Source organism: Microcaecilia unicolor, chromosome 5 (assembly GCF_901765095.1).
Source record: "Microcaecilia unicolor chromosome 5, aMicUni1.1, whole genome shotgun sequence".
NCBI classification, from domain to species: Eukaryota; Metazoa; Chordata; class Amphibia; order Gymnophiona; family Siphonopidae; genus Microcaecilia; species Microcaecilia unicolor.
In genome coordinates, this window is record NC_044035.1 from 78553066 (window position 1) to 78567548 (window position 14483).

General features: G+C 46.6%; 1 protein-coding gene across 2 annotated transcripts in view; it reads left to right on the top strand.

Moving 5' to 3' along the window:
* The window catches only part of KIF11 (kinesin family member 11), a 125975-nt gene that overhangs the window by 41586 nt on the left and 69906 nt on the right, over nucleotides 1-14483 (top strand). For both annotated transcript variants that reach the window (XM_030203008.1, XM_030203007.1), the window contains exons 4-5: nucleotides 10112-10209; nucleotides 10303-10381. In XM_030203008.1, the coding sequence (XP_030058868.1) occupies nucleotides 10112-10209; nucleotides 10303-10381 (177 nt within the window). The remainder of the gene's footprint in view (nucleotides 1-10111; nucleotides 10210-10302; nucleotides 10382-14483) is intronic.

A 14483-nucleotide genomic window follows, 5' to 3' on the forward strand; every position in this document is an offset into this window, starting at 1 on the left:
TGCTGTTTCTTTTTATTTTCAGTCAGTTCCTTCCATTTTCTGAAGGATTTTCTTTTACCGCTAATAGCTATACTTCCTTGTCACTTGCAGCAGATGAATCCAGGAACTAGTGGGTTAAGTCCGCCTACCAGCAGGTGGAGATAGAGAGAAACTAAAGGCAGTGATGCCAGATGGCCAGCTCCTTCCCCGGTCCGGGGTAAGTCCTGCTGGGTTCGGTGGCGGGCGATGGCAGTGGAGGCAATAAAATGCTGTTTCCAACATGGGGAAACGGCGTTTGGCAATGGGCCTTTGCAGCGCGGGGTGCGCTGATTTGGCGGAACTCAACAGAGCGGTGCCTCCCCCCCCCCAGAGCAGGCTTTCCCGCCTGGAGCCTGGCGATTCTCGCACCATTTGCGATAGGTCACTGAGCCGGCTCTGGTAGCGGTTTTGAGCAAAGCTTCTCCGCTGGTAGGGTAGTCGGGGGGGGGGGGGGGGCGTCATGCACTGTGGACGGTGGTGCAGGTGCCATGGCTGCGACCTCCTCCGTTGTGGGGGAGGGGTTTTCGCCAGTTTATTTTGCTACTCCCATCGGGCATTTTGTTTAAAAGGGCCTTGCCCCCCCCCCCCCCCTCGCGCGGCTGCGACAGCTTCGGCCTTTGATCCTCTCAGGGGGTCTGGGGGTAACCAACAAATTTTGGGGTTTTCCCCAGAGCATTTCTCCTCCCTTAAAAAGCCTAGGCTTTTTTGGGGGGTTCTGAGGAGGGGTCCTGCATACAGTCGCCTGCAGCTCCCTCCGTGGTGGCTCTCTTGGAGCAGACGGGGGTGGAGGACGGTGTCCTCACTGACCAACCGGAGGACTCTTCTGCTGTGAGGATTTTCCATAAAGTTATCCTCCTTTATCTCTCAGGCGCTGGAAGCCCTGAATATAGGGAACCCTGAGGTTGCAGCTTCTCAGGCGGTGAACCCCAAGATGGCTAGTACCAGGCGACCTTCTAAGGCCTTTCTGGTACATGAAGCTATTGAAGTTGATTTCGGCCCAGTAGGCGTATCTGGATGGGGGACTGAAAGTAGCCAGGGCTATGGCCCAGCTGTATCCGGTTTCAGCGGACCGTTTAGAGCAGTTTGCTCTGCCTAGGGTGGATGCCCTGTTGACGGCGGTCAGTAAGAAGACTACTCTTCCAGTGGAAGGTGGTGTGGCACTTAAGGATATGCAAGACAAGACGGCTGAGGCCTCTAAAACGTGCCTTTGAGGTGGCCGCTTTGACACTTCAAGTTTCTGTTTGTAGTTCTTATGCGACTGGAGCTTGTCTCAGTTGGCTACATTCTGTCATGGATTCGATTTCGGAGTCTGATATGCCGGGAACTCCTCAGGTGTCGCTGATGGATATTGGGTATGCCTTGTATGATTTGGTCTGTGCTTCGGCCAAACTCATGGTCTTGATCGTTTTCTCTCAGCGTCTTCTGTGGCTCCGTCATTTGGCCGCAGATATGGCCTCTAAGCAACGGCTCATTAAATTGCTTTTCCAAGGGGAAGACCTATAAAAGATTGTTAAAGATTTGGGGGATTCCAAATTTCAGTGTTTTCCGGAGGGTAGACCCAAGTCTACTTCCAGGCAGGGAGCGTCGAGGTCACATTTCAGAGACACACGACGGTATCGCCCGGGGCGGTCCAATGCAGCCTTTCAGCATCCTCGTTTTGGGCAGTGTTCTTCTTTTCTCAATGAGACGCGTCCGGCTGGACCCCCCTCTCGTCAGGGGGCTCCTCGGGCCTCCCAATGATGGGGCGCAGGTCCACTCGGGAGGAGAGCAGATTGGTGGTCGGCTTGCTCTGTTTCTTCCAAAGTGGGCCAGAATTTCTTCGGACCAGTGGTTCCTCGATGTGGTGCGAGAAGGTTACAAGCTAGAATTCTTCTCTCCCGTCACAGACTTTTTTTTTTTTTCCTGGAGTCCCACTGAGTATTGCGGGCCAAGAGAACAGTGGTTCTGCAGTGTTTGCGAGACCTGCTAAGGATAGGGGCTATCGTGCCTGTTCTTCCTCTCGAAAGGCGCACAGGTCGGTACATCTTCTTTGTGGTTCCAAAGAAGGGAGGGGCTTTTTGGCCTGTTCTCGATCTCAGAAAAGTAAACCAGTTTTTCCGCGTTCGTCACTTCCGCATGGAGACATTAAGGGCAGCTATTGCTGCTGTTCAACCAGGCGAGTTTTTGACGGCTCTCGATTTAAAGGAAGCTTACTTGCACATTCCCATTTGGCAGCCCCATCAGAGATTTCTCAGATTTGGGGTGCTGGGTCAGCACTTCCAGTTTCGTGCCCTTCCTTTCAGAATGGCCATTGCCCCATGCACTTTTGGCGGCATTCCTGCGAAAGGAGGGGATTCGAGTGCATCCATATCTCGACGACTGGCTGATTCGGGCGACTACAGCAGAGGAGAGTCGAGTGGTCACCGACCGATTGATTGCGGTGTTGCAATCCTTAGGTTGGGTGGTCAATATGGACAAGAGTTGTCTGGTTCCTACTTAAGTCAGGAGTATCTTGGAGTGCAATTGGATACGAAGTGGGGGAAGGTGTTTCTCTCCGATGGGCGAAGAATCAAATTGCTTTCTCAGGTACGGACCTTATTGAGTCGTCGCGCTCCCCAAGTGTGGGACTATGTTCAGCTCCTTGGTTCCATGACGGTAACCTTGGAGGTCCATTCCATGGGCAAGGGCTCACATGCGGCTTCTTCAGAATTTCCTTTTGAGCAGATGGTCGCCGACGTTGCTGGATTATCAACGACACCTTCCTTGGTCGAGCCGGGCCAGGGACAGTCTCGCATGGTGACTCCGGTCAGCCAATTTGCAGAAGGGTGTTTCTCTGGCGTCTCCCAGTTGGGTGGTAGTCGTGACAGATGCCAGCCTTGTGGGCGGGGGAGCCCATTGTCTTCGAGTAGCCCAGGGATCGTAGACCTTTCTTGAAGCGACTTGGCCGATAAATCGTCTGGAGTTGCGAGCAGTTGTGAATGCGCTGCGGAGTTTTCAGGACTTTCTGCAGGGGCAGGTGGTTCGTGTATTCTCTGACAACACCACGACAGTGGCCTACATCAATCGGCAGGGGGGTCACTTGCAGTCTTCCCTTGGCAGTGGAAGTGTCTCGTCCTCTAGTATGGGCAGAAGCGCATGTTCAGAGTCTCGGCAGCGCACATTGTGGGTCAAGACAATGTTCAAGCGGATTTTCTCAGCCGGACTCTTGGACGCAGCGGAATGGACGCTGTCGGACTCTGCTTTTCGGCTGATCTGTCAACGTTGGGGAAGACCAGTAATGGATCTCATGGCCATGGCTTGCAATGCCAAAGTTCCCCAGTTCTTCAGCCACAAACGGCAGCCAGGATCCGCAGGATGGGACGCTCTTCTCCAGCCATGGCCGGAACAACAGCTACTGTATGTTTTTCCTCCGTGGCCTCTGATAGGGAGAGTTCTAGTGGCCCCAGACTGGCCCCGACAGCCGTGGTATGCGGATCTCGTTAGAGCACTCTGAACCACCATTGCGACTTCCAGTGACTCCTGATCTGCTGCACCAAGGGCCAGTTCAGATGGAAAAATCCCTCCCGCCTTGGTCTTATGGCCTGGCTATTGAGAGGCGACAGTTGAGGAAGAAGGGATTTTCAGGACCAGTCATTGCCACTCCTTTGGGGGCACGGAAGCAGTTCGGCAAACTGAAGAGTAGCAAATCTCCTGGACCGGATGGTATTCATCCTAGAGTACTGATAGAACTGAAAAACGAGCTTGCGGAGCTACTGCTAGTGATATGCAATTTATCCTTAAGATCGAGCTTGGTACCGGAAGATTGGAGGGTGGCCAATGTAGCGCCCATTTTTAAAAAAGGTTCCATGGGAGATCCGGGAAATTATAGACCGGTGAGTCTGACGTCGGTGCCGGGGAAAATGGTAGAGGCTATTATTAAAAACAAAATTACAGAGCACATCCAAAGACATGGATTACTGAGACTGAGTCAGCACGGCTTTTGTGGGGGGAAATCTTGCCTAACCAATGTACTTCAATTCTTTGAAGGAGTAAACAAACATGTGGACAAAGGGGAGCCGGTTGATATTGTGTATCTGGATTTTCAAAAGGCGTTTGACAAGGTACCGCATGAAAGGCTACAGAGGAAATTGGAGGGTCATGGGATAGGAGGAAATGTCCTATTGTGGATTAAAAACTGGTTGAAGGATAGGAAACAGAGAGTAGGGTTAAATGGGCAGTATTCACAATGGAGAAGGGTAGTTAGTGGGGTTCCTCAGGGGTCTGTGCTAGGACCGCTGCTTTATAACATATTTATAAATGATTTAGAGATGGGAGTAACTAGAGAGGTAATTTAAATTTACTGATGACACAATTATTCAAAGTCGTTTAACTCGCGACAGGATTGTGAAAAATTACAGAAGGACCTTACGAGACTGGGAGACTGGGCGGCTAGATGACAGATGACGTTTAATGTGAGCAAATGCAAGGTGATGCATGTGGGGAAAAAAGAACCCGAATTATAGCTACGTCATGAAAGGTTCCACGTTAGGAGTTACGGACCAAGAACGGGATCTGGGTGTCGATAATACACTGAAACCTTCTGCTTAGTGTGCTGCTGCGGCTTGGAAAGCAAATAGAATGTTGGCTGCTATTAGGAAAGGTATGGAAAACAGGTGTGAGGATGTTATAATGCCGTTGTATTGCTCCATGGTGCGACCACACCTTGAGTATTGTGTTCCATTCTGGTCGCCGCATCTCAAGAAAGATATAGTAGAATTGGAAAAGGTACAGCGAAGGGCGACTAAAATGATAGCGGGGATGGGACGACTTCCCTATGAAGAAAGACTAAGGAGACTAGGGCTTTTCAGCATGGAGAAGGGACGGCTGAGGGGAGACATGATAGAGGTATATAAAATGAGTGGAGTGGAACAGGTGGATGTGAAGCGTCGTTCCAAAAATACTAGGACTAGGGGGCATGCGATGAAACTGCAGTGTAGTAAATTTAAAACAAATCGGAGAAAAGATTTCTTCACCCAACGTGTAATTAAACTCTGGAATTCGTTGCCGGAGAACGTGGTGAAGGTGGTTAGCTTGGCAGAGTTTAAAAAGGGGTTAGACTGTTTCCTAAAGGACAAGTCCATAAACCACTACTAAATGGACTTGGGAAAAATCCACAATTCCAGGAATAACATGTATAGAATGTTGTACGTTTGGGAAGCTCGCCAGGTGCCCTTGGCCTGGATTGGCCGCTGTCATGGACAGGATGCTGGGCTCGATGGACCCTTTGGTCTTTTCCCAGTGTGGCATTACTTATGTACTTCAGCAGCGCATGCGCGAGTGTGGAAAGCTTTCTCGGCGTGGTGTGCTTAATCGTCTATTCAGGCGGACATTCCAGTTATTCTGGAGGTCCTTCAGGATGGTCTTCAAAAGGGATTGACATATAATTCCCTTCAAGTGCAGGTGGCTGCGCTAGCTTGTTTTAGGGGCAAACTGGATGGTTCCTTTTTAGCAGCTCACGCTGACGTGGTCCGTTTCCTACATGGGGCTCTTTGGCTTCAGCCTCCTCTGTGGCAGCCGTGCTTGGCGTGGCATTTGAGTGTGGTACTGCGAGCCCTCCAGGCCCCACCGTTTGAGCCGTTGAATAAGGTTTCTGAGAAGGATCTAACACTTAAAACAATGTTTTTGGTGGCCATTGCTTTGGCTAGGAGGATTTCTGAAATTCAGGCTTTGTCTTGCAGAGATCCTTTTTTGCAATTTTCTGAAGCAGGGGTGTCGATCCTGATGGTGCTGTCGTTTCTACCTAAAGTGGTTTTGGCTTGCTATGTCAGGCAGTTTATCTTCCGTCTTTTCGAAGAGAGGATTATCCGGGGGAGTTTGCCTCGCTACGTTTCCTGGACGTTAGGAGAGCCTTGTTTCGGTACTTGCAGATGTCTAACGAGCTTTGACGCTCGGATCATTTTTGTGCTCGTCTGGATCGAAAAGAGGTGAGGCGGCTTCTAAGGCTTCCATTGCTCGCTGGATTAGGGAAGCCATTGGAGCGGCGTTTGTGCTACAAGGGCGGGCATCTCCAGTGGCCCTGAAGGCACATTCTACTTGGGCACAGGCAGCTTCTTGGGCAGAGGCGTCGACCTTACCTCTGGAAGAGATTTGTTGGGCGCTACTTGAACGTCCCGTCATACTTTTGCGAAGCATTACAGGCTAGACGCGTCTGCTCGGGAGGATGCGAATTTTGGGGCGGTAGTGTCGGCTTCCCACCCTTCTTAAGGAATGCTTTGGTACATCCCACTAGTTCCTGGATTCATCTGCTGCAAGTGACAATGAAGGTAAAATTATGTCTTACCATTAATTTTCTTTCCTTTAATGCAGCAGATGAATCCAGGATCCCTCCTTAGTTCAGCTGACGTTTTTTTCATTTTCCGCGCAGTGTGCCTATTTTTTCCTTATGGGTTCTCTTTTGCAGAGTTCAGACAGATATGGGAACATGGAAAGGATTCCAATTTCTGGATCAAGTTGCAGTTTTTTCGAAGTTCTTATTTGGTTCTCTGTTGTTCATAGTGAGGATGGTTTCTGGTTATTGGTTTCATATTTTTGGCCTTGGCAAATGCTTACGAATGACATACTAACTGAGGAAGGAGCTGGCTGGATTTAACCCACTAGTTCCTGGATTCATCTGCTGCGTTAAAGGAAAGAAAATTATCAGGTAAGACATTTTACCATCATTTTCTGCAAGATCCCTGATATTCATTTTCAAAAAATCCTGAGAAAGGCCTTTGTGTTTGTGTGGTGGTTTTTTTTTGTTTTGTTTTTGGCCAACTGCAGCTTCAGATGAATGTTTCTTGTTTTTGTTTTTTTTTTCCTTCTTCTGTTGTTCTGTTATTTCCGAGAAGCAGCAAAAATGCCAGATATCTGCCATCTACTTGTTATATTGGGTGGGAGTGGGTTCCTTCTACTCTTAAAGGCCTAAGTGGACCAGGGAGCAGGGGCAGAGTTGGTAACAGCTCTGTTTTGAGGAAGGAGAATGTGATCACTAGCAAATCATATTCAGAGGAAAATCTGACTTTTCAGGAAGTATGAATTGTCTTCCTCGATATACTAGGAGTTAGCGAGCCAGAAGACTTAAGGGGAGACAGTAGAAGACAAACAAGAAAGGGATCCTGTTAGAGGAGATTTGAAAGCTCTCTATCTCTCCCCCCCCCCCTCCCCCCTGCTCACAAAACAAAAAACCCATTAGGAATATGATCATGGTCAAGTATATGCCACCCATTAGGGTGGTCAGGTAGACAGAGCCATAGCTAAGCTCTGCTTCCAGTGGGGAAGAACTCTTCCATGCGTCATCCTGACTAATAGGTTGTGTTCCCTGCCTATAGTACATAGAAGCAGAGAAACTGACTCTTTCCAGTGATGCCACCAGTATAAGGGCTGGTGCTCCCTGGAAAAATTCAGTATTTTCTGTACCTTCAGCCGATGGTAGGTTGAGCAGGCTGGTGCATCTGGTCCATATTCTAACTCCCAGCTGAGCAGGCTAAGCCCGTACTGCATGGTTGAGCCTAATGGCATTGCTCCTAGGTTCACGGACTGGACCTGTTGAGCACAGAGTGTGGTTCTGCATCTCCAAATCATCACCTCTAGGTGTTAACTTGATGAGGCTCTCTGCTCGGTCCCCACGGGCTCTTGATGCAGGAAAAGTGGCTCTTAATCCCCCTATCTGTTTTCTTGCTCCCTACAACTCTGGGCTGCTCAGGGGAGAGGGGTGATTTTTTGCTGGGTTAGCTCTATTCATGGCATTAAATCTATTGCTTGTTTTAAGGGGGGGTGTGTGTGGAGGAAAAGACGTGCTCCATACCTGAGAGCCAGGCAGAGAGTGGTGGAAGGCAGAAACCTGGTGAGTTGCATACCACTTAGGGCAAGCTTGTGTGTGCTGGCCATTTGGCTGGATATTCCAGTAGGCCAAGGCATAAAGCAATTGAATTGGACCTGGAGCAGGGATAATACTGAGTCTGAATAATTTTTCCCCCTCCGTTTTCCTCTATGGTTCATCACTTCACTGCAGTTTGCCTCCTTCCTCTGAAAGGTTTCAGTAAGTGGATGGAAAATCATTTCCTCACTTCAAGATAACAAGAACTCTGCAGTATTTGTCCAGAGTCATTAAGCCGAAGCATCAATCTTTCTTTCCTGTCAGCTTGGCTCACCCACAAGGTAATTTTCAGGATGCACTTTCTGGATGCAGGTGTTGGTGGAGGGGGTTAATGTATTCTGCTTCTCCCCCCCCCCCCCCCCCCCCCCCCCCCCACTGGGTTTTTTTCTCTTCCGGCAAACGGGGACAGAGCTTAAGCATCTGGCCAAAAACAAAGCGGGACAATTCCCTAGATTGAGCTGAAGCCTGGCAGGGGCAGTACTTGGAGTAAGACTTAGGACTTAGCACCGTTGCATTAAGGGAGCTATTGCTTTGACTATTATTAGCTTTACATTTTAAAAGATATAAGTAATGCTGGGTCCATTATCTCTCCCTCATACTCTGGAAATAATGAAAGCTACGTGTCAACCCTCAGGCGTAGCAGAGCCTGCACCCCTTCAGGCCTAAGTTAATATTTTAGCAAGTGATGTCACTTGAATGTTAGAGTGTTCCCTGGCTCACTGCCCCCCAGCTAGGGAGGCAATACTGGGAACAACCCTAAGAGCTGTGCTACACACATGAAGCTACCCAGAGTGCCTTTAAGGCAAGATTGTTTGAGATGCATGAAAAACACACACAAACAAAAAAAGCTTGTTTAATCTCTGTCGTTCTAGGCAGCTATATGAAGTGACTCCAGGACTGGGCCATCTGCACACTTTGTAACCTACCCAGATCCTCCCACTCCACCTCACATACTCACCAACACTACACACCATATTAATAAGCTGCCACAGTCTTACTAAACCAAACCTACCCCTTTGAGAACTACAGATTCCACAATCCCTCCTCAAGCCCACCTGAAACTACAGAGCCCAAAATCCCTCTTCAAGCCCACCTGAAACTAAATCCAAAAAGCAAAACTCCCTCCGAACCTAAAACTCCTGCAAACTGGCCTCTATGTCCACTCGAGCTGTAATTACTCCATGGAGGGTTCCTGCACATCCATTGTCGTTCTGCATGTTTGGGAAGCACACCGCCTGCCACCTCCTTGGCAACCCTCACTCTGAGATAGGGCATCTGAGCCCACGGAGACCTCCAACTCCCCCTCTGCCGCACTAATGTCCGCATGGCATTGCACTGTACTGGTCTCCCACCTGCACTCTCGGGTTTCTGTCCGTGACCTTTACTCTACTGCAGCACCTCAGACAGAGAGAAGAGAACGGGAATTGCAGAGCGACTTTACTCATGTCCACCCAGCATGGAGGCTAGACCCAAAGTCCCGGTTGATCTGCTTGTAGCTGTGTTGTAATGTCAGACCTAGTGTTCATTGCAGTGTACAATGTTCGGTAGTCTAAGTGCCAAAGCATACAACTTGTGCTGATGTTTGTGGACTTGTTTAGTCAGGTTTTTTTTGTGCTGTTGATTTTGGAACCATTTTATTTACTTTATGAAGCAGCATTGCTAGCAAAATGAATGTGTGCCAGTTGGAATTTTTAAAAAAGAGCAAGCTAAGGACAATCTAAAATGTATTTATTTATTTGGGTGCTGAGCTCTTAACTGGATGTTACTGTTCTAAGACGGGATGATGTCCACTTAAGTACACAAGGTTTTGAAAATGGCTAGCCAGATGACTTTGTTGGCACACAGAATTGAAAGGGGGTCGTCATCACTGGGGGATTGCACAAGAGGAGGTACTATAACAAGGGGTCTGCAGAATAAGAGTGAAAACGGAGGAGGAACTGGAGTGTAACATGCGGAGTCAATTTCTTAATTTTTGGAGGAAGTTTTGAATCCTGCTGTTGTATAATGTAGCATGAATAATCTGATGCATGGTCTTATGCTTTTAATAAGGCAAATAACTTATGTTTGTGTGTGTGTTTTTCCACCACACATCCCTTGATAAACAGGTAAGGCACTGGCTTTGAAATTGCTTCTGGTTCTAGGATAATCGGTCAAATTTTATATTAATGGTCTAATTATGATGTCTTTATTAGGTGATATTGATCTTTTCTTCCTTAATAGGTTTTTGGCCCTCAAGCGAAGCAAATAGATGTGTACAGAAGTGTTGTGTGCCCCATTTTGGATGAAGTTATTATGGGATACAATTGTACAGTATTTGCGTAAGTAGGGCATTTGTTTTTTGTTTTTTTTGTTTTTTTTACCTAGTGTTTGATGTTTCATGTATATATAGTAAATACTTTTTACTTGTACAGATATGGTCAAACTGGTACTGGTAAGACCTTTACAATGGAAGGAGAGAGGTCACCCGATGCAGAGTTTACATGGGAAGAAGTGAGTATATCTTAATGCAGAAGATCCCAAATCTCTCACCCATCCTAAGTCTGATGTTTGATTTATAGGATCGCCAGCCAATTAAAAAGGTAAACATTGTAGATTGAAGAAGGATATATATATAGTTATATATATATATATATATATAGTTTTGTGGGCGGCAAGTGCTGTGCTGGGTTTATTTAAAGTCTAATTCTATATTGCCAGGAAAACATGTTTTTTTTTTTGTTTGTTTTTCTTGCTGATCTTGGTAGAGAGGACTTAATTTTCCTCTTTAAAGAGCTTCTTTGCTTGCTTGCTTGCTTGCTTGCTTGCTCCAGGATTTCTTTCTTTTTCAAAATAATATGTGACTTAAATCTCTTTTGAAGTCTCCACACTTCTGAGGGTTAGACCTTACACAAAATAGCTGCTACTTTTAGCCTACAGGACTGCTGAGGAAAAGTTAGGTACTTTGGTAGGGATTTTTCTTTTTTCTTTCTATAGGTGCAACTGCAGAATGGCTGGGAAACATTGTGTCATCAAAGTTGTTTCTCCAGTTACAGCGTTTGCCTCTGTGCAGGCAGAAAATGTGAATGTGATCCCAGGAGAGGGACTGGTTCCATTGTCAAGGTGGATTCAGCTTGAATCCCTAATGACAGAAGTGAAAACTGAGAGAGGAGGTGGCAAGGTTGAGAAGCCTCTGCAAAAATGAGAAATACATTGATGTTTCATGAAGCATTTCAAGATTCCAGCAGTGGGGAAGAAGCTGTGCTGAAAGGAAAACTGGAGTCTGATCACAAGACGCTGCAGGATTGATACCCGACTCCAGCTTCGTTTGAATTGAAGAACCAATATACAACCCTGGAAGTGGAGGAGATGCGAGTGTCCCAGAGAGAGCAGGAATCAGAGCTCAAAATCCCCAAAGTTGCTGATCAGTCACCACCAAGAGGTGAAAGGTAGTGGTGACTGGAGTCTTTTCTGAGGGGTACAGAAGCATCCATCTGCAGTCTTGCCAGGTGCTCAAAGCTTGCTGAGACTTATCAAGCCTAATGACTATTAACCAATGCTGCTTATTCATGTTGGCGCACATGATACTCTAGATATCCCTCTGACCACATCAAGAGTGACTTCATGGTTCTGGAGAGGGTGAAGCAGATGGGTGCATAGATGATGGTCTCGTTGATCCTCCTTGTTGAGGGTAAAGGCCAAGGCAGAGAAGCTTACATCCTGGAGATTAATTGTATGGTTGTACAGATAGTGTCAAGAACATTTTGGCTTCCTGGATCATGGGATGCTTTTCCAAGGGCTGCTGAGCAGAGATGGAAGGAAGAAGTGCTTTCAGTAGCAGCCTGGCTAACCTACAGAAGAGGGCTTTAAAATACAGTTGTTGGGGTAGGGTGATCAGTCATTCGGGTAAGTGAAGCATTAAATACTTCTACACAAATGGGGAGGTGGAAAAGGGGCAGCATCTGGAAAGCAGTATATTCTAATTCCCAAATTATGGGAAATAAATTTTTTATATGCTGTGATGGAAGAGGCTGATTCTCATCACCACTAACCCAAGGCACAGTTCATAGAGAACCGTAACTGGGATATAGTTATACTGGGCTATAATTTCTTCAGGAAAGACAAGGTAGGAAGAAAGGGAGGGGTGGCATTATATGTTAAATATTAAAGCTACACAATTGCGGGACCTACAAGGTAAGGAAGAGGCACTGTTTATCAATCTGGAAAGAGGGAATGGCAAATGTATTTACACTGGTGTGATATACAGGCATTCACAGACTGAAGAAATGGACAGATATTTACTTGAAAACATTCAAAATATAGCTGTGAAAGGGGAAGTACTAATAGGTGGTTTTTAATATGCCAGATGTTTATTGAGGAATTCCTATTGCTGGCTCTTCTAGAAGCAGGTAGATCATGGATTCTCTATAGGAGGAGGTATTCCAACAGTTGGTAATGGAACCCACGTGGGATGGGGTTATACTGGATTTGGTGCTTACTAATGAAGAGTGTTTCTGATGTTCTAGGTAATCCATCTGGCATCCAGTGATCACCGGATGGTGTGGTTTAATATTAGGTGTGGACAGGGTTCATTCAAAAGTGAAGGTTTCAGTCTTCAATAAAACTAACTTTATTCAGATGGGGGATTACCTCAAAGAATTGTCTGGAGGGAAACATCTGGAAGAAATAGGAAAGCAGTGTGTAAAGCTTAAAAAGGGCTATTGTAAGGGCAACAAACCTTTTTGTAAGGAAAGTAAATAGAAATAAGAGGAAAAGGAGGCCACCTGGTTCTCAAAAATAGTATTTGAAAAGGTGCATAAAAAGAGGTTAGCCTTTAGAAATTACATGAGATCACAGAAAGAGGAAGACAGGTGACAATTAATATCTGGAAAAGCTAAGAGAAGCTGGTAGAGTAGTCAGGAAAGCAAAGATGCAACGGAAGAAATAGCCAATACAGTAAAATGGGGGGGGGGGGGGGGGACAAGACAAAAAATATTATTATAAGATATGTTACTGATAGGAAATTAAAATTGGCATTGTAAGACTTGAAGGGGAAGAATATTTAGAAGCTCGTAAAGATAAGCCGGAATTGCTTAACAAATATTTCTGTTCTGTGTTCACAGCTGAAGGGCCATGAGCAGGACTGCAGAAGACAAACACAGATGGGAACTGTAAAGTTCTTGGAATCCCATGGATTATAGGAACTGAGGAAACATGGTTTCATTAGAGGCAGGTCTAATCAGACAAATCTGATTTCTTTGGGTGACCAGAGTTGGATTGAGGAAGAGTACTAGATGTGGTGTATTTAGATTTTAGCAAAGCCATTGACATGATTCCATATAGACGACATCTAAATAAACTGCGGATGATGCCAAAATCTACAGTGGCGTAGACAGCCCTCATGGTGAGGACAATATGAGGAATGACCTAGCAAAGCTTGAATAATGGTCCAGAATTTCACATCTGTGATTTAATGCTAAAAATGCATGGTCATGCATGGGCTGCAAAAACCTAAGGCAACTGTACAGTTTATGGGGTGAAGAACTTTTACGCACGAAAGAGGAGCAGGACTTGGGGTGTGATCGTATGTGCTGACCTTAAGTTGACCAAACAGATAGATAAGACAAAGTAGAAAGCTAGAAGGATGCTTGGGTGCTTTAGGGAGAGGAATGGCAGGTAGGAAAAAGGAGGTAATGATGCTCCTGTATAAGACTGCGGTGAGACCTCATTTAGAATATTATGTACAATTCTGGAGTCTGCACCTTCAAAATTATATAAACATGATGGAATATGTTCAGAAGGCTGCTACTAAAATGGTTAATGGTCTTCATCATAAAGCCTTTGTGGACAGACTTAAAGATCTCGGTATGTATACTTCGTAAGAAATGCGGGACAGGGGAGATATTATAGAGGTTTTTAAATGCACATTCCATATCATCAAGCTGATCAATCCATAGACTGGTGGGTTGTGTCCATCTACCAGCAGGTGGAGATAGAGAGCAAACTTTTGCCTCCCTATATGTGGTCATGTGCTGCCGGAAACTCCTCAGTATGTTCTCTATCTCAGCAGGTGGTGGTCACACACAGCAGCAGCTCTGGCTAGGCCTCCAAGCCTAATTTTTAGGTTTGGTTGAGGGCTCTTTTGAGCAAGTGCAAACCTGGTGGTGCCAGGTCCCTCCTTTTCTCCCCCCTCCCGCTGGCTCCGTTTAAAAAAAAAAAAAAAAAAAAAATTTTTTAAACGTCTTTAAAGGCGTTTAATTCGATGTTTCTTTAAACGTTCATTGCAGCTACTCACTGGGACACCAGTTCGTTACAGCTCGGAGCGGCAAGCAGGTAATTTTACCTTTTTATAGCGGGCAGGGGGTTCCCCGATTCTTCTCCTCGTGGCAATGGCGTCGGAGGGCGAGGGCGCAAAGGGTCGCTCCCCGGATCGCTGGAGCGCTTCTAGAGGGGATGCGGGGGTTTTACAACCTGATTCGCCCTTGATGGGTGATAGTTTAGTGACCGATGAATGTCCCGGTCGTTCCTCCGGCGTGGCGGTTTTTTCCCGCCATAAACGCCCATCCCCCGCTCCTCGCCTCCGCCATCTTGGCCGGCCACGCGGCTCGGATGGCTT